At 44.5% G+C, this 25833-nt stretch overlaps 1 protein-coding gene across 2 annotated transcripts in view; it reads right to left on the bottom strand.

Moving 5' to 3' along the window:
• The window catches only part of PARP1 (poly(ADP-ribose) polymerase 1), a 60361-nt gene that overhangs the window by 21686 nt on the left and 12842 nt on the right, over positions 1–25833 (bottom strand). Inside the window, exons 2-11 of one of the 2 annotated variants that reach the window (XM_030557385.1) lie at positions 23663–23828; positions 21968–22080; positions 20616–20830; positions 11849–11945; positions 10124–10240; positions 6890–7066; positions 5722–5863; positions 4126–4266; positions 3024–3266; positions 962–1030 (exon numbers count right to left, since the gene is read on the bottom strand). In XM_030557385.1, the coding sequence (XP_030413245.1) occupies positions 962–1030; positions 3024–3266; positions 4126–4266; positions 5722–5863; positions 6890–7066; positions 10124–10240; positions 11849–11945; positions 20616–20830; positions 21968–22080; positions 23663–23828 (1480 nt within the window). Of the gene's footprint in view, positions 1–961; positions 1031–3023; positions 3267–4125; positions 4267–5721; positions 5864–6889; positions 7067–10123; positions 10241–11848; positions 11946–20615; positions 20831–21967; positions 22087–23662; positions 23829–25833 lie in introns of both variants that reach the window. The other variant, XM_030557384.1, reaches the window with a different exon arrangement.

Below are 25833 nucleotides of genomic sequence, written 5' to 3'. Positions count from 1 at the left end.
AAACCAGAAGAGCAGATGATGGGCGAGACACCACATGCAGAGGGCGTTTCGCAGCTGACAAGAGCTTATTCCCAGAGCAACCAGCGGGAGGCGCCAGCAGTGGGGAGTTGACACCCCGTCACACACCCACATCTTGAATACTGTGTGCACATGTGGTCACCTCATCTCAAAAAATATATATTGGAATTGGAGAAGGTTCAGAAAAGGGCAACAAAAATTATGAGGGGTATGGAACGGCTTCCATATGAGGAGAGATTAATAAGACTGGGACTTTTCAGCTTGGAAAAGAGACGAATAAGGGGGAATATGATAGAGGTCTATAAAATCATGCTGTCGTGGAGAAAGTAAATAAGGAAGTGTTATTTACTCCTTCTCATAACACAAAACTAGGGGTCACCAAATGAAATTAATGGGCAGCAGGTTTAAAACACAGTCAACCTGTGGAATTCCTTGCCAGAGGATTTTGTGAAGGTCAAGACTATAACAGGGTTCAGAAAAGAACCCTGTTCTGTTCATTCCCCCTAGAGCACCTGGCACTGGTCACTGTAAAAAGACAGGACATTGGGCTAGATGGACCTTTGGTCTGACCCATTATGGCCATTCTTATGCACAGAGACAATGGAAAAGCCATTGTTATCTCTATGCATACGCAAGATGACCACCCGCATTTAACATTTCACCAAGCAAATGTTTCTTCTATGAGGCAGGGTGAAAAGTGCTGAGAATCCACAACTCCTAGGTACCTCAATGGGAACCAAAGAGCACTCGTGTCTCAGGTTTGGGCTATCATGGTTCATTTGCAGAGAAGAATTTAAAACATAGAATTTGGTCCACTGGTTGGATCATTAGCTTCCCCGGTTAGAGCTGGGTACTGACAGGGAGTGCTGTGTGAACGCATGGATTCAAACTAATCAGACTCTGGCTAGGATGGTTGGAGGCACAGCTGGTTTTCTGCACTCACCTGAATCAGGATCCACTGCTGCTCCTCCTTTAACTGTTAATTTCATCTTCTTTTCAGACTTGCTGGTTCCTGAAGAAAGAGATGGGAAGACCTTAAATTTTTAATCTGATAAAACAGGATTGTCTGAAGAACTCTCCTTGAATAAATGCTCAGGCTCTTTAAAAGCATGAGAGTAGTTTTCATCCTGTCTGGATTCACTCTAACAGGTTCCTCCTGTATAAAACACACTGCTCTTTTAAAGCAACATTAGAAGTCACTGCACTTTGACTTCCAGCTACACTGCACCTTATGTGATCTAACCTGGGGACTGACCGTCTACTGAGGTGACACCTGTCTTCTCCCCTCCCTGCACCAAACAGGTGGAATGTTTTAGTTATCCTGCTAGAATTTTAGTGAGAGTTGCTTTCATAAATTAAAGCCTGGACAATTGCTGTGGGTCAGGCTGTTACGGCAACATACAACATGTGGTAGAAATTTTAAGTTTGGGGGTCACAAACTCTGTTCCTCACCTCTGAGCAATCAAAGGTTGGAAGGCTCCATGGAGACAGCACATTCACACACAGAGAAATGGATGGAAGAGGAAGGTATTGTGTAGCACTGGCTGTCTCTAAACAGAGGGTATGTCTACATCTAAAATTTTGCAGCGCTGGTTGTTACAGCTGTATTAGTACAGCTGTATAGGGCCAGCGCTGCAGAGTGGCCACACTTACAGCAACCAGCGCTGCAAGTGGTGTTAGATGTGGCCATACTGCAGCGCTGTTGGGCGGCTTCAAGGGGGGTTCGGGGAACGCGAGAGCAAACCGGGGAAGGAGACCAGCTTCGCCGCGGTTTGCTCTCACGTTCCCCGAACAAGCAGGTCTCCTTCCCTGCGGTTTGCAGGGTGGTTCGGGGAACGTGAGAGCAAACCGGGGAAGGAGACCAGCTTCGCCGCGGTTTGCTCTCGCGTTCCCCAAACCACCCTGCAAACCGCAGGGAAGGAGACCAGCTTGCTCGGGGTTCAGGGAACGCGAGAGCAAACCGGGGAAGGAGACCAGCTTGATTACCAGAGGCTTCCTCAGGTATGCTGGGATACCTGCTTATTCCACGGAGGTCAAGAAAAGCGCTGGTAAGTGTCTACATTTGATTACCAGCGCTGGATCACCAGCGCTGGATCCTCTACACCCGAGACAAAACGGGAGTACGACCAGCGCTGCAACTCCCTGTTTGCAGCGCTGGCCGTACTCCCATTTTGTCTCGGGTGTAGAGGATCCAGCGCTGGTGATCCAGCGCTGGTAATCAAGTGTAGACACTTACCAGCGCTTTTCTTGACCTCCGTGGAATAAGTAGGTATCAAAACATACCTGAGGAAGCCTCTCTGGTAATCACGCAGGTCTCCTTCCCCGGTTTGCTCTCGCGTTCTCCGAACCCCCCTTGAAGCCGCCCAACAGCGCTGCAGTGTGGCCACATCTAACACCACTTGCAGCGCTGGTTGCTGTAAGTGTGGCCACTCTGCAGCGCTGGCCCTATACAGCTGTACTAATACAGCTGTAACAACCAGCGCTGCAAAATTGTAGATGTAGACATACCCTGACAGAGAGCCAAATTCTCTGCTGGTGTAAGATGAGGCTGCTCTATGAAGCCAATAGGGCTGTGTGGATTTATACCAGCAGAGTGTCTCAGTGTATAAGGCTAGAGGAGAAGCAGAGTTTTTTCATTGGCTCCCTCAGCACTATTTCAAATAAGGAACACAACAGGCCGTCTCTCTCTCTCTCTCTCCCCCCCCCAGGCAAGAGTGCGCTAGAAGGGGGCAGGCAGTATGGCAGGGAGAAACACTACGAACAGCCCGTCCGGGAGGGAGTTTGGACACTGAGGCTGGCTGGCCTTGGGGCTTTGTTACTTGAAGAAAGAATAAGGGCCCAATTTAGGGAAAGGGGTGAGTTTGGACTGTAGCCAAACTGTGCTGTGTGAGGAGCCCACCCATTCGCCCTCCAACCCTCACACAGGAGGCATGTTATGGAAGGGTAAAGCTTAAACACACGGTAACGAACACTCCTGTGGAGACAAGAGCCATTGCGTTTTTTACCTTGTTCTTCCTTGACCTTCCCAGCACTCTTCATATTTGGCAGCCCGCTGGACTTTCCTCCCAGGGACGTCTCCGTATGCTCCTGCTTCACCTCTGCACCCCAAGGCGAGAGCGCATGCAGCGACAGGAGCTCCTGGAAGCCCTTGCTGGAGGATTTCACATCCTGCAGAAACTCCTCTGAGACCACCCGGACTTTGGCCTCCTTCACTTCTTCCATCTTCTTGGTCATCTTCTCAATTTCCTCTGCAAGGAGGGGGATAAGAAGCTGTAATCCAGGGAAGCTGTAATCCAAGTTTCCTGGAGCAAACGTTTCAGTGACAAAGGTAGCACAGAGCTCTTCCGAAAGGCTCTAATTCTAGCCCAGCTGTGCTGGTGCAAGCTTTCTAATGTGTTAAGGAGGTGTTCTGCATGTGCTACACTCTGCCCAAAACAAACTCCCCAACAGCCTAGTCTAGGCTAAAACAAAATTACCTGTTGCACAGTGACTTTCTGGATTTCAAACCCTGCCTCACCTCCCAACTGAGCCAAGGGCTTGGTGGGAGCTGCTCTGATGAGGCCTGTGGTAGCACCCTCCAGGCCAACTGTCTATCAGGGACATTTTTCCCCTACACCATAAGGGTCTGATAGTGCACCTTTGAAGTCAACAGTTGTTTTGGTGTTACTTCAGTGGGAGCAGGACCTAACATTGAAATAGCCACAATCACGCTATGAATGAATGCTATGAAATAGTTACATCCCACCCCCATTTGACACACAGATACCTACATCAACCTCAGCTACCCATTACATAAAAGAAGTCACCTCACAATTAAAACACAGTCTCGTCCTTTAAAATCCACAACAGGAAATATACCTATTCCTGACATCAGCTCTACTGCAGTCAGGAAAACACTAGATCACTCAGAACTAAGAGCGCTACAGAAAGTCTTGCTTACAAAATATATTTTTATTCACTTTTCCAAGAATATGAAAAAAACCCACTATCCAAACATGGCTCAACAGAATGTCACTTCCAGCCTTTACATAGGAATTTAACTATGGCCTTTATAATCTCCTAACTCTCAAGCCCTAAGGTTGCTGTTGATACAGCATGGTTCCTCACTTTGTGTGCTGATGCACAGGGTAGCCTTGTTCGCTGTCCCTGTCACCTTTCCGCCCAGGTCCTCAATCATAGCCTTCACTTCTTCCTTGTTCCTGGATAATTTTCCAAGGGTCAAAATCTTCATGCTGGATAATGGCTTATCTAGTTGTTCAGGAATAAAAACATCACGTAAATAAAGAGCAGTGAGCACTAAACCCACAGATCCTGAATCTGATACTGCTCCAAACAATTGTCAAAACCGTTCATCCTCCCCTAGTACAGAGAACATACAAGCCAGCATAACCCAATGTACAGGAAATTTCCTGGGAAGACAGGTGGAAAAATGCAAAGGGTTTTAGACTGAGGACATGACTATACTGGCACCTTCCCAGCAGACACTGCTTGCACGCTGTTGGCTATGAAGTGCTAACACAGCTTCCCTTTTCCATGTACAGTGAAGGGAGGACCCAAGAGAAACCCAAAGGTAACATTTAATCCACAAAGGGCACCTCCTTCATTGAAAAGCTGCTTTGGGGAAACTGGAGAGGCAGGATGTCGAAATGGGACCAGACTGTGAAGCAGATATGGCACTGAGCGGTCTTAGCCCGGTAACCACTCAGGATCAAAGTGGTAACACAGCTCTAGCACTATCATGTTACAGATCAAACACACCTGTAATAGGTTTTGCGGTCTAGACAGCCACAAAGGCTGAAACACATTACAGTAATACTGAAGACTGTTACAAGTGCTGAGGGCTGAATAAATCAAAGTAGCTCCTACTGATAGGTAGATGGGGAATGCTGGAGGAGTCTGGGATCAAGAGGCTAGAGGAAACAACCATTAAGTGAGAGAAGCCAATGACTGGTAAGCCACATGCAAATAAATGAATTCAAACACGCTACCGCCCTAACAGTTTAATGTTGGAGTGGAACATGTGATTCTAAGGTCTATGGATGTTCCTCACAAAATCAAGCAAGAAGCCACCTCATTCAATGTTTCATTTGAACCCTAGTCACACTGCCCAAGGAGTTGGATAAGCTCTGCACAAACACAGTTAATAAATGTGATAGGGAAAGGGGCTCCCCAGGGGCAGTTCAACGTTTAAAACTGGTAGGTGACTTGTCAAAGCACAACCTGGATCTCAAATGCGTTCGTCCACAGAAAGAAGCTGGGATCTATCCACATCGGGGTGAGGAACAGAAGAGGCTGCCTCTGCTTCTCACCATGGCGATTCAGCCTGATGTTGGAGCAGAAGGAGGGGTACAGCATATTGCACAGCACTTCAGGGACAGCATGTGATTGGCCATCAACGTTCCCCATCCTGAAGTGCAGTACAGCAGACAAGTGACTGAGCAGAGCAACAGGAAGGAGCTCTGCAGAGTGAGCAGGTCACACACTGAAGCCATGGCTTCTCAAAAAACCAATCAATGCCTCCTTGCCAGTGGAGTGCCAGGAGAAATCCCATAGGCTGCACTGACACCTGCTATTCCCCTCCCCACTGCCACACTAGGGAAAGCATAAAGTGAATGTTATTTGGCTCCAATAACTGGATAGACACATATTCCCCATTCAAACCAGTCTCTCCTGGCTCTGAACACTGCCTAGCGAATCATTTACCTGCTGGCACACATGCCTTTTCTGTCAAAGGAGCCGAAGCTGCTGCTGGAAGCACTGCGTTCACAGCCACAGCCTCTGGAGGAAATGCTCTGTCTTGCTTTTTACACTTAAATTTCTTCAGGTAGGTGATTTCCCGGAACTCCTAGGAGCAGCATCATAAGACGACTTTAAAACCTACTAATACGGTTACAAAGTTAAAAGACTAAATTCAGCATTGGTCAGATCTTGGCATTTACTCCTGAAAGATTCTTACATGGATCTCAGCGTGGTTCACAATCAATTCATTACATAAGCCACACAACCTCCCACACGAGCTAGGTAATTATCCTATTTTACTGATTGGGAAACTCAGGCACAGAAAGGTTAAGTGACTTGCTCAAGGTCAAAACAGTGATTTAGTGACAGTCAGGAATAGAATCAGGAGTCCCAGCACTTTCCAATCCCCTTCCCTAACTATTAGAGAACACTGCTTCCCATTACACAAAAACCTAATTCCCCAGACACATTTGCTCTCTCTCCTCAGTGTAGTGTTTAAAACAAATGTGGAGGAAAAACCTTGATTTTTTCAGTTGATATTTCACCAACATTTCTACTGCAGGATTTGTTGTTTTTTTTAAAGCCCTGGTTAAAGCACTTATCATTAAAAGTCATGAACACAGTCTCTGAAAATGCATTTCCCAATTCAGAGGGAAAGCAGAGGAAACTGCAAAGCTCTTTGTTTTAAGACGGTAATTGCTTACAGTGTTCTGGAATTCAGACATTAGCATCTGAAATTCGGAGAGCGCAGAATTAGAATCGCTTGCCTCAGTTAAAAAGAAAAAATTAAAACAGCAAAATCCACCAGTCATTAGGAATTACACTAAAAATCACACACATAAACCACAAGTCACTCTTGCAGCAGCAGAACAAATTGGAGAGGCCCAAAGTTCTGGAATGGAAGAAAAAACATCTCTCCATCCCACTGCTACTGTACAACAATCTCCCCTGTGCATTAGCGATGAGCAGCTCTTCCCATTCTCAGAGGCAGAGGTGCACAGAAGCTGCAGTATGTCATGCCCTCTAATACCAAGCTGTGGGCATTAATATTTATTTCTTCCCTTCCACGACCAATAGAGTAATTTAAGAATTAAAAGGCCAAGTTTTAGATAGTCAAGTCTGCTGCACCTACCTTTGGGATTATCCATTCCTTCCTGCTGGGGGTCTGTGTTTTGGCAACACATTTAGTCCAGGCAGTGATGTCCCCTGAGCAGTAGTAGGCATCACTCTTGAACACAAACTGCCCCTTGCACTCCTCACAGGGAAGCAGAGCTCCGAATGCCATCCCATCTGCTACTCGGTCCAAGATCTAAAGCAACAGAGAAGCAAACAAATCATGCCAGGATAACAGTGGAAGCACACACAGCATACTGTGTCAGAGAATCCAGCAAACTCGCACACATCTGAATACCTTGGCCTGAAGACAAACAGTGTTATTTGTTGAATCTATGGCCTGGTCTACACTACGGGTTTAAACTGATTTTATCAGCGTTAAACCGATTTAACGCTGTACCCGTCCACACTACAAGGCCCTTTATATCGATATAAAGGGCTCTTTAAATCGGTTTCTGTACTCCTCCCCGACAAGAGGAGTAGCGCTAAAATCGGTATTACCATATCAGATTAGGGTTAGTGTGGCCGCAAATTGACGGTATTGGCCTACGGGCGGTATCCCACAGTGCACCACTGTGATCGCTCTGGACAGCAATCTCAACTCGGATGCAGTGGCCAGGTAAACAGGAAAAGCCCCGCGAAATTTTGATTTTCATTTCCTGTTTGCCCAGCGTGGAGCTCTGAGCAGCACGGGTGGCAATGCAGTCCCAAATCCAAAAAGAGCTCCAGCATGGCCCCTACGGGAGATACTGGATCTGATTGCTGTATGGGGAAACAAATCTGTTCTATCAGAGCTCCGTTACAGAAGACGAAATGCCAAAGCGTTTTGAAAAAAAAACCTCCAGGCTACACAGTGCTGCGTGACAAGCGTAACGGGAAGCCAGAGACTCAAATGGACGCTCATGGAGGGAGGGAGGGAGGGGGTACTGAGGACTCCAGCTATCCCACAGTCCACAGCAGTCTCCGAAAAGTATTTGCATTCTTGGCTGAGCACCCAGTGCCTGTAGGTTCAAACACATTGTCCGGCGTGGTTCAGGGAATAGATCGTCAATTTACTCCCTCCCCCACGTGAAAGAAAAGGGAAAGAAATCATTTCTTGACTTCTTTCAATGTCACCCTATGTCTACTGAATGCTGCTGGTAGACGCGATGCTGCAGCAGTGAAGAGCAGTATCTGCTCCTCTCCCCTCCCTGGTAGCAGACAGCACATGCTTGATAACTGCTGAATACCCCTGGCTGGCCTCACGGGCACCTGGGTAAAAATAGGAATGATTCCTGGTCATTCCCAATAGATGGGACAGAACGGCTGGTAACCGTCTTCATCATAGCAACTGGGGGCTGAGCTCCATCAGCCCCCTCCCTTTCCTGTGTAAAGAAAAGATTCTGTACTGCCTGGACTATCATAGCAGCGGCATGCTGGGCTCCTCTCCCCCGCACCGCTTAATGTCCTGCCTGGACTGTCATAGCAGCAGGAGGCTGCCTCCCCCTCATTTTATCTCACTACCAAGTCACTGTTTCTTATTCCTGCATTCTTTATAACTTCATGACACAAATGAGGGGGACACTGCCACAGTAGCCCAGGAAGGTTGGGGGAGGAGGGAAGCAACGGGTGGGGTTGTTGCAGGGGCACCCCCCCGTGAATGGCATGTAGCTCATCATTTCTGTGGGATCTGACACGGAGCGGCTGTGCTCTCTGATACACTGGTTCTCCAGTACACTTGCCCCGTATTCTAGGCAGGACTGACTATTTTCAGAAACCATAAAGGAGGGATTGACTCGGGGAGTCATTCCCAGTTTTGCTTTTGCGCCCCCGGCCGATCTCAGCCAGGGGCACCCATGATAGCAGCAGACAGCACAGAAGGACAGATAACCGTCATCTCATTGCCAAATTACACTGGCAGCAGACGGTACTGAATGACTGGTAACCATCTCTGCTATCATGCAAAAGCAAATGAATGCTGCTGTGTAGCACTAGAGTATCGCCTCTGTCCGCGGCATCCAGTACACATACGGTGACTGTAAAAAAAAAAAGCTAAACGGGCTCCATGGTTGCGTGCTCTGGGGTCTGCCAGGGCAATCCAGGGAAAAAGGGCGCGAAATGATTGTCTGCCTTTGCTTTCCCGGAGGAAGGAATGACTGACAACATTTACCCAGAACCACCCGCAACGATGATTTTTGCCCCATCAGCCACTGGGCTCTCAACCCAGAATTCTAAGGGGCGGGGGAGACTGCGGGAACTATGGGATAGCTACGGAATAGCTACCCACAGTGCAACGCTCTGGAAATTGATGCTAGCCTCGGACCATGGACGCACACCGCCGAATTAATGTGCTTAGTGTGGCCATGTGCACTCAACTTTATACAATCTGTTTTATAAAACCGGTTTATGTAAAATTGGAATTATCCTGTAGTGTAGACGTACCCTAAAATTAGCTTATAAATAAAAGCACAGTCCTCAAAACTACTTGTGGCACAAAGCCTTGACCTCATGTCACTAAGTTTGTCTGCCCTCGCACAGGCACCCACTTATGCCTTTGGACAGTCATCTCCTCAGGACAAGGCTTCTGCTTTGTGTCTGAGATAGCATGTTTAATGTAAAGGGCTAAGCATGCTTCCACTGGAATAAGTTAAAATGTTGCTGGAAGATGGGTGTTAGACTTGGTTACACAGTATTTAGCTGTCAACGCATAGTCCATAATAATCCAATCTTCCTCCTTGGAAACTGATCCTTGACCATTTTAATCCTAGAGACCTACTGTAGCCATCCCTCTCCGATCCCTCTGTTTCTCTCCCCTCCCCTTCCAGCACCCTTGAGGCTTTAGCACTGTTTTAGGAAATGTAAATATTCCAAGTCAGAGATGGATTACACCTTAAAACACAGATTGCAAAGGCCACTTCCTATCCCATTCAAAACATTATGTGGCAACTACAGTAATTATTTATGTGAATAAGTAACATTAGTAAAGTCTTAAATGTAGTTTTAGCTTCTTTTAGTGTAATTAAACCGCTGAGAAGAAAGAGTAGATCTGATGCCACATGCCCAGCCTGCTCCCCACAGACCACCAGCAGGGCATGGAGCAGTTTGCAAACCATTGCCATGTGTTCAATCCAACTGATTTTTCTGTTCTTGAGATTTCACAATAGGCTTTTGCTTCAGACCTTTGGCTGTCATTAGCAACATAGCTCTGAATGAACCTCACAGATTCAGACAGACAGAGAGTCACATTCATAACGGAAATAAAATCCCCACTCACAGCAGATTCCCCAGAAGGCACTTCCTGTTTGTTGGCTATCAGCAGCTCTTTCAGGTCGTTAGTGGAACAGACTTTCCTCAGCTCGTCTTTGATGCTCCAAATCAGCTCTGTCTGCTCCTGTTGAGGAAAACCTGGCAGCTTGGATATTTGCAATCACTGTCCAAGAAGAGCAATCCTGAAGTAGCAGGCTACTGTCAGGCTTTCAACAAACCAGAAATAGGGAACTAAAAGGAACACCCGCAAACCGCCCGATGGGGTTACAAGTTGTCAGGTTTCAGTGTGACTGACGAGATCGTGTGCTGTGCCTGTGTTTTTCCAGCTGTGAGGCTGCAAGTGAAAGTCAGCACCAGAGAGACAAGATGCATTTTCTCCCTCTGCTGCGCTTTTCTTTCCCCTGGTGTGTGTTTGTCTTGTTTTGTTTCTAGGAAATGGGATCAGACTTTAACAACAACTGCTCCAGCCCATTTCAACTAACTGCTCTTTTCCTCAGAAGGACAGTTACCACCATCTTTAATACCATCTAAGAGATTGTCAAATTGGGGTTTAGGGGAGTCCTTTTAAATATCCAACTGGAGGAAAAGGGAACAATAAATGTTCAAATGAAAATCTTACTTAATACTTCACATTTCAAATGCTTTAACTGTTTTTCCTTCTTTTCTGTATCTTTAATAAAAAGTCAAAAAGAGGTTTATGATGTTTGCAGCAGTACTGAGCAGGCGGAGGTTTCTGCAAACCAAATCCTGAACCTTATTTAACTCTGTTTAATGTTGGACAGTGACAGGGTCATTTTAAACACCACTGACTCTTTAGGCCCACATATTCCATCTAAATGAATACAACAGGTCACATGATAGAAGTGAGCCCACAAATCCTGACTCGTATTGCCCGTTTTAAGCTACAAGACCACATACACATGCTCCCCTAAAAAAGGGACTATAAAGGTCAGTCATCCAGGCAATAAGGGAAAAATCTAGAAACTCTTCTTTTGGGGATTTCCATTGAGAGGGAGAAAAGGGATGGATAACGACAGAATGTTGGACACTAAAATATCACTTGAGACATTTCTAATAATGCACAGGCATTTGTCATCTGTGTGTTTAGGTGTGGTTTTCTCTGTGCCATGGTGATAATGGGTAGCAGATATGTATGTTAAATAATTTCTAGTTTCAGTAGAAAAGACAAATGAGTTCATCATACTAAGAACAAAAACCATGATGAATTTAAGAGTTTAACCCCAAATCAACCCTGATTCTCAGAATGCTGAATTGTAGCAGTTAAAACCTTCCTGGTCTGTAGACTACGAAACAGGGTGCTCTGCTAAGGATGTAATAAGTTATAACTTCAAAATAAAGCAGCAGAAAACTATAAGGCCTTTTTGCTCTGTGTAAGCTATGTTTTGGCCACACTATTAAGATTTCAATTTCAGGAAAAGCTACTGGCATTTTTTTCTTTACATCTCTGAGGGGCCAAGGTCTGAATGGGCTTGCATAGTGAACTAGCATCTCACCACTTTACAGATGAAGCATACTAACAGGGCAGCATGAGGGATGCTTGCATTGCTGTGATTCACACTCTACTTGTGTGAATAAATAAGACTCTAGATCCTGTAGCTGTGAATAAATAGGACTCTACATGTCATGGCTGTCAACCCAGCACCCTTCAACAGCACTACATTCCCATTCAGAAAGAAAGTTTTAGAAGTTTAGGATAGCTCAAACAACAAACCTTCAACAGCTTCTCCTGCTTGGATTCTCTGTCTTTTTCTTTTTTCTGTTTCTTTTTTGAGGTCACATTTCCATCCACCTCATCTCCTTTTCTCTTTCTAATGGAGAAACACACACAAAGGGAAGTCATTCATAAGTGTTTGGCAGCGATTACCAGAGGTCAGTCTGATTACAGTGGATTGAAACTGAACACTTCGTACAGACTAACTTTTTGATTTGTGCAACACTAGTTCATTTTAAAAATTTCCTTCCTGCTAGATCTCAAATGCAATATAAATGTATTATCTGCTCAAAAATTCTAGACTCCACAATGGAAAATCATGACCACACAATGCCTACTTAAAACAGTTCTCCACAGGAGACCTGTACAGACTGGCAAAAGTATATATAAAAAAATTAAATTGCATCACCCAAGAGCCTCTTAATTAATCTGTGGCTGCATTAACTACTTGAAACATCTTCACTTAAAAGATAAAAAGTCAGTAAGAATCAATACATTTTCTCAGATCAATGTAATAGCTGGCACAGACACAACTCCTTACAGTAGGAACATTAATGGATAATTTATCACCAATATCTGACTTTTCATTTTAGACTCTGTATGAATTTAAAGTGTCAAGGGTGGCAAACACAATGACCTTGATAGGTTAGTTTTCTTTCAACGGCCTCGATTAAAACCCATGTAGTATCTGACAGGAAAAAAGTTTATAGTGTCCCCCTGGTTTTAAGTTGATACTATTCTCACAGTGTTATGACAAAATTCTGCACAAACAGTTTAACTGAAGTTGGCTGGAGCTGCACTGGCTGTTGGGAATTCGAGTATAAAATGTTGGCTCAAAAAGCCAATAAAGGACTTGGGGGACTTCAAAAAGGACACAGGGCCCCACAGAAGACAATTTACAAATGTCCAGATCCGGACACATCATTTTCTTGGCCACGGTGCACTTGACATATGTTCCAAAATTCAGAGTTTTAGCTCTTTTGGGGAGAAAGGGGGAATTTCACACAGACAAAGGGAGAGGGATCCACAATAACCCAGAGCTCAAGATAGGATGCATATACCAGTACTTTTGACCTTTGGTTTAATTCTTCCAGGTCCCCGATCATTCAAGGCCATGTTTGTTGTATTTTTAAGAACAAAGTGCCTGTACCTGTGTTTCTACCACCACCTTAGATTGTGAAAATAACATTTCCTATGAAACTACTTATTACCCTTTTGCATGGTTTACTCTTTTTGCACTTCTGTCAGCTTTGACAATGGAAATAAACTAGCCCAATCTTGAAGTGTTTGGGGTGTAAATAATGCAGGGAAATGTTTATATCAAAGGATCCATTTTCATGAAATTTCCAAGATTCACAGAAATATTTCCATTGCATTTAGACTTTATAAAACCTGTCAAGGGTCTACAGTTTAGCTAAACTCTGCTTTCACTTACTGTGACTCAGCAGCAGCCCTTTAAAAAGCATCTGTGACTAATTAGGAATCACACTTGTGGGGGAAATAGCTAATCCCCAGAGCCCTCAACACCAAGTCTACCAAATTAGCATGTGAAAGCATTCACTTCCTCTCAATCTCTCCCCAACTGAGTCCCATGTTCAGATAAGTGAGGACATTAGTTTGACTAGGGTTTGTTGGCCTCAGAAGATGGCTACACAGTAAAATGCCTGCACACCAACCATCACCTCCAGCTGGGAGGCCCAGAAGGAGGCAGAAGAGGTGCACCACATTCTGGAGATCACTTGTTTTACAAAAGAAGCCACATGCTCCTTCCAACATCCCTGTAACTCACTCACCTGGGTAGCTGAATATCAAGAAAAGCACAAGCTGAGAGACAGCCTGGCCTTCAACTGCCACCAGAGTGAAGGAGTCCATCCAGTCCCTTCACCAAGTGCGTCAAGCAAGGAACCTGTCTGGTGATCTCCTACATGGCAGCAGGTTTTATGTACTAGCTGCAACATTAAAGTCTTTTGGAAGCTCTGAAAAATTGTCACCTGCACCAAACCTAGCTGTGCAAAAAGTTAGCAGCTCAGGCCCAGTTCAGCAAAGCACTTTGTGCTTCAGCTCATTACATTCTTGACTAGGGAAGAAGTATGTGTTGAACTTTCAGGGACATGCTCAAGTGCTTTGTTGAATCAACATGCTAATATCTAAAATGTCTCCTTTTTAGCAAGGGGAAAGTAAAGAAACATTCTTAGGTAGTAATCAGACTTTCTCCCACAATCAGTCAGCACATGAATAGCCAGAAGCCTAATACACCACTGAAGGATGCTGCATTCAAGGCACTGTGCCCACATATTCCATCAGCTAATGAAGTCTTTGGATGGTTCTCCTCAGAGTCATATGCAGCACTGGATTACTCTCTCCTGGTAGAGGAATTAACGTGTGTCATAAGTTAACATCTGGACAGTAGATAGCAAGAGGCTTGCTTAAAAAGACTGGCGCCTATGACCAACTGACATAAGACACCACGAGAAATGTTCCACTTTCTCCTCACCTTCCTACTGGATATAAGGGGTTTATTTAAACTTTTGGAAAGCTCATGGAGGAAGTGGGCTGAAAATGACTGGCATACTGTATCCTGGCTCTGCTGATCACCACATCAGCCATCCAAACTCAGACCTTCCTTGCGGAGAGAAGAACATATGAACAATACTAACAGCAGTGGAGATTCTGGGGCAAAATCAGCAGCCAGTCTGAAAAGGGAGAAATGCAAAGACCATCACCTCAATCTGCCCTCTTCAAAGCATCAACTGATTGTTCTTGTTCCCTGTGTGAGTGGTTAATATAACACTGCAGTTAAACCAACTCTGCCCAGCGGCATCTGGAGGGCAGCCTCTCTTTCCCCAGTAAAAACTGCCTCAAATAAACAGCAATTTCTACTCTACAAAGACAAATGAACAAGAGAATTCTAGGGCTATGGGCATTTACTCTTTCTATATTTAGAACATACGCTAGCTGATATTTAAATGAGATGTGGCCCACAGACTTTTGGCAGGTTGCTAATGTAGCCCTCAGCAATAAGCATCAGTACTCCCTACAAGGTGAACCTTTTAGCACACAGCCACAATCTTTTTCTTTTCTTTTCTTTTCTTTTGCTGTGTGGTATTCTCAGGCAAAGTGTCCAGAAAATCCATCCACCTACTTTACACGCCTAAGACTAGAAATGAATACCCAGAGCACATACAGAAAATCAGGTGTTGTGCTTAGATTGTACTGGGCTGGGACTCTGGAAATAAATAGTTTTATTCCGCCCCCTCTCCCCCATTGTTCCTAACAACTTCTTGTCAACTGCTGGAAACTGGCGATTTTGATTACCACTACAAAAGTTTCTCTCTCCTGCTGGTAATAGCTCACCTTAACTGATCACTCTCGTTAGAGCAGGGGTAGGCAACCTATGGCACGGGTGCCGAAGGTGGCATAGAAGCTGATTTTCAGTGGCACTCACACTGCCTGGGTCCTGTCCACCGGTCCAGGGGGCTCTGCTTTTTAATTTAATTTTAAATGAAGCTTCTTAAACATTTTAAAAACCTTATTTATTTTACATACAACAATAGTTTAATTATATATTACAGACTTATAGAAAGACACCTTCAAAAAAGTTAGAATGTATTACTGGCACGCGAAACCTTATATTAGAGTGAGTGAATGAAGACTCGGCACACCACTTCTGAAAGGCTGCCGACCCCTGCATTAGAGAGAGAGAGAGAGAGAGAGAGAGAGAGTGTGTGTGTGTGTGTGTGTGTGTGTGTGTGTGTTCCTACTGTATTTTCCACTGCATGCATCCGATGAAGTGGGCCTCGCCCACGAAAGCTTATACTCAAATACATTTGTTAGTCTCTACAGTGCCATAACTACGCCTGTTCTTTTGCTTTAACTCAGATATTCTGAGAATTCACTGCATCTGAGAAAGCGTTGGTTCGGAAGGTGAGCAGACTGGTGTGAGAGGGACTTAAATAATGTATAGCACAGACCAGTGTTTCTCAAACTTGTACTGGTGCCCCCTTTCACATAGCAAGCCTCTGAGTGCAAACCCCCTTAAGGAGGTTTGGGGTGGAGGCTGACAGCTCACGACCCACCATGTAATAACTTTGCGATGCCCAGTTTGAGAACCCCTGTCATACACCATATTCCTAGTGCTGCCAAGCCATCCCTATGAACTACCTGTAGCAGTGGTGGGCAACCTGCAGTTTATATGAAGCCCACAGGCCGCAGGTTGCCCATCACTGACTTGTAAGATAAGGTTATTTCCCCTCCTGGTTATTCCCTTCCCCAATGCTGCGGTTAAGAATGGCAGGTGCTCTGTCTTTAGATATCAGTTTTCAAAAGGTCTCTTGTATATGTATTGTACTGGAATGCTGAATACTGACTAATAATGCTTCAATCTTACCACTGAAGAGTAAGTAAAAAAAAGTGTGTCTAATCATGCCAGGTTACCCAAGGTAAGTTAAAATTTAATTAGATTCAATTTGTGTCACACAGATCAGTGACCAAGGAGAGAAAAAAAAAAAAAAAAAAAGACTGACAATCAATTCCTACTCTGCCTCTGTTGGCAACAGTGATGACTCCAAGCCCAGTAAAAGAGGAGGGGGTTCTGCAGTTGAATTTGTGACCCCCTCAGGTAAAACCTATCCACAACAGAAACAATTCAGTGAAACCAAAACTTGAGGGCAGTCAGTGTAGACAGAGCCCAAGACACAAGTATGACGGATATCAATGAAACCTGGAAGGAAGAGGAGATCTTGACATCTCAAATTCTGACGACCAAATCTGGAAGAAGAGTAGGCATGTGGAATGAATGTCCCCTTGCACGGAAAAGCTGGCACAGGTTACCCAAAAAATAAGAACGAAAAAATACCACCTGAACATACTTGGTGTCAGTGAGATGAAATGGGCAGGGAGTAGCAAGATTATGTCTGATGGTGCTACAATCTTAGGGTACGTCTTCACTACCCGCCGTATCGGGTGGTAGCAATCGATTGCCCGGGGATCGATATATCGTGTCTCATCTAGACGCGATATATTGATCCCCGAACGCGCTTATATCGATTCTGGAACTCCACCAACCTGAACGGAGTTGCGGAATTGACAGGGGGAGCCGCGGACATCGATCCCACGCCGTAAGGACGGTGAGTAATTCAATCTTAGATACTTCGACTTCAGCTACGTTATTCACGTAGCTGAAGTTGCGTATCTAAGATCGATTTTCCCCCGTAGTGTAGACCAGCCCTTATACTCAGGAGGAGCAACACATGAAAGAGGTGTAGGAATTGTTCTGGATAAAATCAGAGCAAAGACTCTGTTGGTGTGGAAGCCAGTGAATGACAGAACAGCAGCAGCCAGGCTGCAAACAAGACACGTCAAGTGTACAATAATCCAAGAACATGCACCAACAAAATGCAGCAGGTGACAGCCAACAGGATGCTGCACCTGCTTGTAGAATGTAAGTCTTGATGTCATAGCTAGGCACTTCCAAGTTGACGACAGGCAACTCTGATGCATAAATTACCAACTACGCTACTGTCTAGGAAGAAGTCAAGGCCACAGCAGCAGAAGGCATCTGAACTAATAATGGCAAACAAGCTCTTGACTCTCTCTGGCACAAACACCCTAAAACAGGAGGCAGTCATATCCAGCACAAGAGGATTCATAAGCTTACATGAAGATCACTAGACAATGCAACTCTTAACCAGATAGACCATGTGTATATCTAAGAAACGGATACCTTCATTGAGGGATGTCAGAAGAGCAGATGTTGGCTCAGACCATTATCTTTTAGCGGCCACGTTTCAGCTTAAACTCAAAAAGATCAGGAAAATGGACAAAGAGAGTGTTACAGCAATATAGACATTCAAAGACAACAACACAGATCAGACTCCCGACTGAATTTAGCAACCATTCCAATGTTTTACAGGAACAGACTGATGAAAGTCTGGAAGACAGATGGCCCAAGTGGAAGAAGATGGTAGGTGAGACAGCAGAGAAAGTAGTGGACTACTGGAGAGGATGGAAGAAAGATGCATGGTTTACACCCAAAACATGGGCAGCAACTGAGGCCTTGGCTACACTGGCGCTTTACAGCACTGCAACTTTCTCGCTCAAGGGTGTGAAAAAAACACCCCCCCGAGTGCTGCAAGATACAGCGCTGTAAAGTGCCAGTGCAAACAGTGCCGCAGCGCTGGGAGCGCGGCTCCCAGTGCTGCAAGCTAATCCCCATGAGGAGGTGGAGTACGTGCAGTGCTGCGAGAGCTCTCTCCCAGCACTGGCGCTGCGACCACACTCGCACGTCAAAGCACTGCAGCGGCAGCGCTTTGAAGTTTCAAATGTAGCCATACCCTGAGAAGCAGAAAGCTCTAAGGCAAAAAAGAAACAGTTCAAGGCACAGGCAGAACTCTTAGAGGCAGATGCAAAAAACAAAGAAAAAGGACAAAAAAGATGAGATGCAGGCAAGACAGAGATGCCTGGGTTCAGGAGAAGGCTGCAGAAGCAGAAGATGCAGAACAGAAAGGAGATTTCAAGCAGCTCTGTAGAATAATGGAAGACCTTTCGAAGAACCCAACCATCGCAGAGATTCTGATGGACAGATGTTGAAAACACATGAAGAACAAGCCAGATGACAGAAGGAACATTTTCATTCCATATTAAATTCTTCAAGGCCAACCATCATACACAGGGTCAAGAGAAATGCCAATGCTAAGTTAAAAATGGAAAAGGGACCAAACACACCTGATGAAATTAAAGCAACCATGCAACGCCTCAAATAGTGGCAAGATCCTGGGGTTGACAGAATTCAAGCAGAGGAATTACAGGTGGGAGGTGAAATTCTGACTCAGCAGCTAACAAAACTCTAACGAAATATGAGTGAAAGAACAAGTGCCGCAAGACTGGAAAGATGGTATCAGCATGGCATTGCCAAAAGAGGTGATCTTACTCAGTGCACGAACTGGCAAAGTTATTGCCTGGGATCGATAGCAGTGCAAAGTATTGGCTACTGTTATGCTGAAAAGAATGAAGAAAGTAGTGGATAAAATATTACCAGGAGAACAGACTGGTAGATCATGCTGTGAACAGATATTCACTCATCAACAGATCACTGAAAAAATTACTGCTTGGCAAAAATCCATCTTAACTTCATCGACTTCAAGAAAGCTTTTGATAATACCCACAGAGAGACCCCGTGGAATATTGCTAGAAGCTATGGGATGCCAGACAAACTGATCAACATAATAAGGAGTTTATATGACAGAAGTAGACACACAGTAAGATTAGATACAGACCAGCAGAGTGGTTCGATATTGTGACTAGAGTTAGGCAAGGGTACGCATTATCACTAATCCTGTTTGCATTAGCCATAGGTTGGGTGATGAAGCAGGTAACAAAAGACATTGCAGGAGGTGTAAAATGGGTTAGCAGAGATGAGTTACACAACCGTCACTTTTCCAGTCACACTGCTTTAACAAACAGGATGTGGAACAGAATGATTGCCTTATACCAGAGGTAGAATAGGAAGCAGCAACAACTGAATTGAAAGTAAATGCAGAGAAAACCAGATTATGAATGTAGGAAAGTGGACAGCAGATGCAAAGGCCTATGTGGATGGAAAACAAGTCCAATGGGTAGAAGAGTTCCGCCACCTGGAAGTCTGAATATATTTGAAGGTCAGTGCGATAAAGATATTCATACAAGATTAGGAAAAGCAAACACCACTTCTGAAAGGTGAAACAACATCTGGTCAAACAGAGGTCTCCATACCAAACTAAAGGTCCGATTATACCATGTGACTGTACTGAGCATGCTACTGTATATGGTGCAGATGCTTGGCCAATGACAGTGGCTATTAAGAAGAGATTGGAGATTGCCCGTCAGAGAGAGCTGAGGAAGATACTACACATTTCATGGAAAGACAAAACAACAAATGCGAGAGCAAGGGAGCTGACAGAGCAGGGCCCTTAGAAAATATCAAAGAAAGCTCAGGTGGTTGGGACACATACACCCTATGGAAGATGGGAGACATGCTAAGCAAGTACTGAAGTGGATGCCAAGGGAGGAAGGCCAAGGAAGAACAGGTATATGACAGTGACAGAAGATACTGAATGCACTGGCATCACCTGAAAAGTACCACAGCTACTGAGTGACTAATCAACGGAGGAACTGGACAGCCCAATGAGTCAGTGGCACAGGAGGAACAAAAGTTTAAGGAATCGCTTCTCAATCAACAGACCAGAAATAAAGAGAACAACATTAATACCACCATCACAAGACAGTGCAGCACAGAGTCTTTACAATTGAACTCATGAGAACATAAGAACGGTCACACTGGGTCAGACCAAAGGTCCATCTAGCCCAGTATCCTGTCTTTTGACAGTGAGCAATACCAGGTACCCCAGAGGGATTGAACAGAACAGGTAATCATCAAGTGACCCAGTTCCTGTCACTCATTCTCATGATTGCTAGTTTATGGCACAAAACATTACATCAGTTTTCAAAGTCATGGTTGCTTTGTTGCACTCTCTGTATGTCCAAGGGAGATACTTAGATTGCAAGCTCCTAAGGGCAAGGGTGGGTCTTGTTTTATCTGTGCACAGTGCCTGGTGCAACAGGGCTCTAAATCCCCCTGATTATGGCCTCTAGGCACTACTGCTATACAAACAATAAATGGTATGACAGAGGTTAAAAAGTCCAATCTATATAAAACATGGAATCCGTGAAGACATGCAGTGTGTCTTCATGGATCTTCTGGACAGCAGGCTCTCTTACATCCCCCACATACCCTTCAGTCTTCATGGCAGGCAGCTGCTTTTTCAGAGCTTCTTTATCTTCTGCTTTCAACATCCCAAAGCCCTGGAGCTGACTGGCTCCAAATGCAGGGAGAAAGCCCAGCTCTGCTCGGTGGCTCACAAAGCAGTCAGGATGGTACCAATTATCTATCATCCCCAGCTGGGGCTTTTCAGGATGCACCATCTTCTTGGAAATTCTGATCTGGCCCTGAAGCGGAGAAAAACAAACAGTACAAGCGTGGTGTGATGCTGCTCTGGGAAGGACTTGAATGTTAATTCAGAGAAATAAGTTGGTGATTTTATAATGAAAGTAATGCTTCTTAAATAGCAGAGTAGCAAAAACTGTTCCACCAATCGCCTGCTAGCAGTCACATGCTGAAATTTATATTGTTTTCATTCTAATACCCCTGGTTTCCCATACTCTGAAAATTCCCTTTTTAAGTTAAACTTTTCACTTTTAGTCTCAAGCCATACTTACTTCTTTAAAAAAAAAAATGGTGGGAAATCCCATAACCAGTCTGAGCAAAGAATAAAATTCAGTCAAGTAATTTTTGTTCAGTAATAACTCAAATAGCTAACCACATTTTGGATCCAATCCAAGAACCTTTACTCATGCAAGTAGCCCTACAGAGGTCAAGCAAGCAAATCCTGCAGGATCAGGCTCCATGCAAGGAATTTTAAATTATAAAACTCTGGTTCTCCAGAAATTAATGTCTGAGGACTAATGAAGTTTGACCAGATCATATTCAGTTCAGCCTATACTATTCAAAACAATCACTCAGAAATCCTCATTTCAAAAGCAATTTTGGATTCCAATCCAGCAAACACACGTGAAAATTTATGCATCTGAGTAATCAATGGGATTATTCACATTAACAAGTACTTGCAGGTTCAGAACTTCATTTCGCCAAAATGCTACAAAACAGTGATGGGATGGGTCAATGGAGAGCTGCAGTACCCACTGGTCTTCCTAAACAAAAACACATTTAGAGTACATCAAAGCTTCTCTCCAGGCTATTCCTCTGCAGGAATACCAGCAGTAATCTGCCAATCAGCTCCAATGCCTGGACCAATTAAATGCTTTCTTTCCTTTATAGAAGGAAGAGTCAGCAAGTCTAAACCCCAGGCTCTGAAGAGGTCACATTTGAGACGTTTCTGCAGTGGAAGAGCTTGGAATGGACAAATTGTTCAGAATAGAGCATTTCTTCTGAGAAAGTACTGCAACTTTTAGCCCCATGATAAAAAAAGGAGAACAACAGAAAGAACAATAGTTCAGAACTCATGGAATTAATCGTGTCACCCTGGACTGGAAGGGGAACACAACCTAATAGCTGCATGTCTCTACCTTTTCTATTTTCTGTTCACAACCTTTGCAGGTACTTCTGTTAGACTTGGCATATTCTGCAGTGAAGTCATTTAAACTCTTCTCAGCCTTGCGACCTCCCTCCTGGTCAGTGCCTTTACCTAGAGAACAGAGGCAAAAACACTATTCAACTTCTAAAGTTCTTCATTTTATTTCTTAAAAAAAATCTCCCCAACTGTTTATCATCCTCCCTAATCAGCACAAATATAGTGAGAGACTAGCCGTGAAACAAAGCCAAATCAGCCACAGCTCAGAACATTTAGAGAAATAAGTATAGTGACAAAACCCACAATGCCCTCCCTGCAATTCAGAATCCTACAGGAAGTGTTAGAAACTCTGCAGACTCATAATAAACTTCTAAGGTTACTCACTTATACCTCAGGCTTCACTACTGGGGAAGACAATCTCAGTCTCTCACCTGCACTTGTCAAGAAGCATACAATGCTGCAACAACGCTAGTTCCTGCAACTTCACATTTACAAAACAACCTCTATTAGAGATGAACACAAGCCTGACCTGTCAAAGGAGTAAAGTGAGGACTCAAGCTCTAATTCCAGCTCTGTCACTGAGCTAATATGCTGCTCTGAGGTAAATCACCTCCTTTGTGCTTCAGTATCCCCATATGTCAAGAGGGGATATGACTTAACTATAGCTCATATGTATACTGTGAGGATTACCAGTTAATGTTTAAAAAGCACTTGGAAAAAGTCAAGCATTCTGTACATGTACAAGGAGGAACTGTGGAAGTCTGTTGATGTAACTGTATATTTTAGAACAGTGATACTCAGACCTCAGTGGTCCAGGAGACAAATTAGTGATCAATATTACCCAAAAGAACCCCAGTAGTGCGAATTTATTGCTTCATTGTCTGTCTGTTCTAGAAGTAATATAAAATAAAATAAAAATAAAAATAAAATAAAATACTGCTATTGAAGACCTGACCAGAACTGGAGTCAACCAAATAGCCACACCTCAAACAGAACTCTCCTTTCCACATACAAGACGCATTTTCTTTTATATGATGTTATATGCCAGAGAGGCTGACTTCAACCTACAAACCTCCCACAATTCCTGTGTTGTATGGACACTGATGGCTTCAGTCTGCTCTATTATTCATTATTTGTATTACTGTAGCACCTAGGAACCCTCTACATACCCAACCACTTCTAATCTGGATCTGATAATTTCCCTGACCATTTAGTTAATTGCACTGAATTCTTAATACAGTGTTTATACAATCCTTATAAATGTTTTCTGGGTCTGATATATTGGTAGGTGTGATGATTTCACAGTAAGTCTCAGGTTACTGAGACATCACTACTTTTCCATAGTGTATTACAGATCATTTACTAGTATCAGCTAATTGAAGCTAAACTACACTAGTCAAGTAAGTGAATAAAGTATATTTAGTGATGCAGTGGTCCTTGCTTTTTAGAGACTGGTCACTTTTTAACTATTTCACAGGGTTCAGCATACACAGTCAGTCGCCTAGTCATTATCGAGAATCAGGAAAGTTCCAGTGATTGTTCTGATTTCGCCACCTGAAGGGACATCACAGCCAGCGAGCAAAAAACCCAGTACCCATAATCACATCCCCTCAAGTATAGACAGGATGGTTCTAAATGGACATGGTCTCTTGGTATCCTGAATCTCTGTAAACATCACTTTTGCTTCACTTACCTGCTGCAGCTCCTCCAGTTTCAATTGCTTTTTTGATTTTCTCCTGATCTTCCCATCGGAGCTCAGGGAAACCATCAACATCTGCATGGGACACGAGTCGGGCCCGCTTCCAGAAACAAGTATAATGATGCCAGTGGGGAACTTTACCATCGAACATAGGTGACTAGGAAGAAAGCAACATTAGGATGAAGTGAGAAAATTTAGATAGAACCAAAAGGAAAAAAGTCACTTCTGTACATTTCCCTAGACACTTTCTTTCTAACCACATGCATGGATTTAGGACAAGGCACAAGAATTCAGAATCCTATGGCAGTACCACTAATACCACTGATCTAACCTAACAGCAGGGTCACAAGGGGGCTTCACAGAGGGAGAACCTCACCCATGTTACAACTAGTTCTTAACCTACTTTCTTCCCTTTCCCACATTACTCAAAACAAAACATTGACAGAATCACGATTGCACCATTCTGAGGCCTGGTCTACACTACGAGTTTATACCGAAATTAGCAGCGTTAAACCGAATTAACCCTGCACCCGTCCACACAACAAAGACCTTTATTTCGATATGAAGGGATCTTAATACCGGTTTCTGCACTCCTCCCTGATGAGGGGAGTAGCGCTGACATCGATATTGCCATTTCGGATTAGGGTTAGTGTGGCTGCAATTCGACGGTGTTAGCCTCCGGAAGCTATCCCACAGTGCACCATTGTGACCGCTCTGGACAGCCATCTGAACTCGGATGCACTGGCCAGGTACACAGGAAAAGCCCCGCGAACTTTTGAATTTCATTTCCTGTTTGCCCAGCGCGGAGAGCTGATCAGCACAGGTGACCACGCAGAGCTCATCAGCACAGGTAGCAATGCAGTCTCCTGAGAATCGGAAAAGAGCTCTAGCATGGACTGCATGGGAGGTACTGAATCTGATCACTGTATGGGGAGAGGATTCCGTGCTAACAGAACTCCGTTCCAAAAGACGAAATGAAAAAACATTTGAAAAAATTTCCAAGGCCATGATGGTGAGAGGCCACACCAGGGACTCAGTACAGTGCCGTGTGAAAGCTAAGGCGCTCAGACAAGCCTACCAGAAAACCAAAGAAGCAAACGGAAGGTCCAGGGCAGGGCCTAAAACATGCCGCTGCTACGCTGAGCTGCATGCAATTCTAGGGGGGTCCGCCACCACTACCCCACCCCTGTCCGTGGATTCCGAGGCGGGAGTAATCTCAGCCATGCCTGAGGATTCTGCGGACGGGGAAGATGAGGAGGAGGAAGAGGAGGACGAGCTTGCAGAGAGCAAACAGTACTCCATTCTCCCCAACAGCCAGGAGCTTTTTCTCACCTTCGGAATTACCCTCCCAGCCCTCCCAAGCCACTATCCCAGACAATGAAGCCATGGAAGTGACCTCTGGTGAGTGTACCTTTGTAAATACAAAACATGGCTTAAAAGCAAGCATTTTTAAATGATTAATTTGCCCTGAGGACTTTGGATGCATTCACAGCCAGTACAGTTACTGGAAAAGTCTGCTAACATGTCTGGGGATGGAGCGGAAATCCTCCAGGGACATTTCCATGAAGCTCTCCTGGAGGTACTCCAAAAGCCTTTGGAGAAGATTTCTGATCAGTGCAGCTTTATTCCGTCCTCCATGGTAGGACACTTGACCATGCCATGCATGTAGCAAGTAATCTGATATCATTGTATGACAAAGTCTAGCTGCGTATGGTCCCGCTGTTTGCTGGCATTCAAGCAACATCCGTTTTTTATCTCGCTGTGTTATCCTTAGGAGAGTGATATCGTTCATGGTAACCTGGTTGAAATTCAGGAATTTAATTAAAGGGACAGAGATGGCCATTCCTACTGGGCTGTTTGCCTGTGGCTTAAAAGAAATCCTTCCCTGTACATAGCCAAGTGGGGGGAAGAGGAGGGGGAGGTGATTGGCACTGAGCTTTTTCGCGTTTGGCTAGCAGTGATCTTCCATGACACCAGCCACGCGGTGGGAGGAGGGGTAAAGCGATCATCCCAGAGAATTGGATGGGGGCGTGGTTTCTGCTGCTGCAGTTTAACAGGAAATAAGCAGCACTCAATGGGCTTTGCTTGCCATTTGGGAAAGGAGGAAGCTGGATATATGAAGGCTGCAGAAGCAGAAAACACAATGGCTTACTATGGCCGCA

Source organism: Gopherus evgoodei, chromosome 3 (assembly GCF_007399415.2).
Source record: "Gopherus evgoodei ecotype Sinaloan lineage chromosome 3, rGopEvg1_v1.p, whole genome shotgun sequence".
In the NCBI taxonomy this organism is placed as follows: Eukaryota; Metazoa; Chordata; order Testudines; family Testudinidae; genus Gopherus; species Gopherus evgoodei.
The sequence above is the reverse complement of the archived record's forward strand: the minus strand, read 5'-3'. Positions and strand labels throughout refer to the sequence as shown.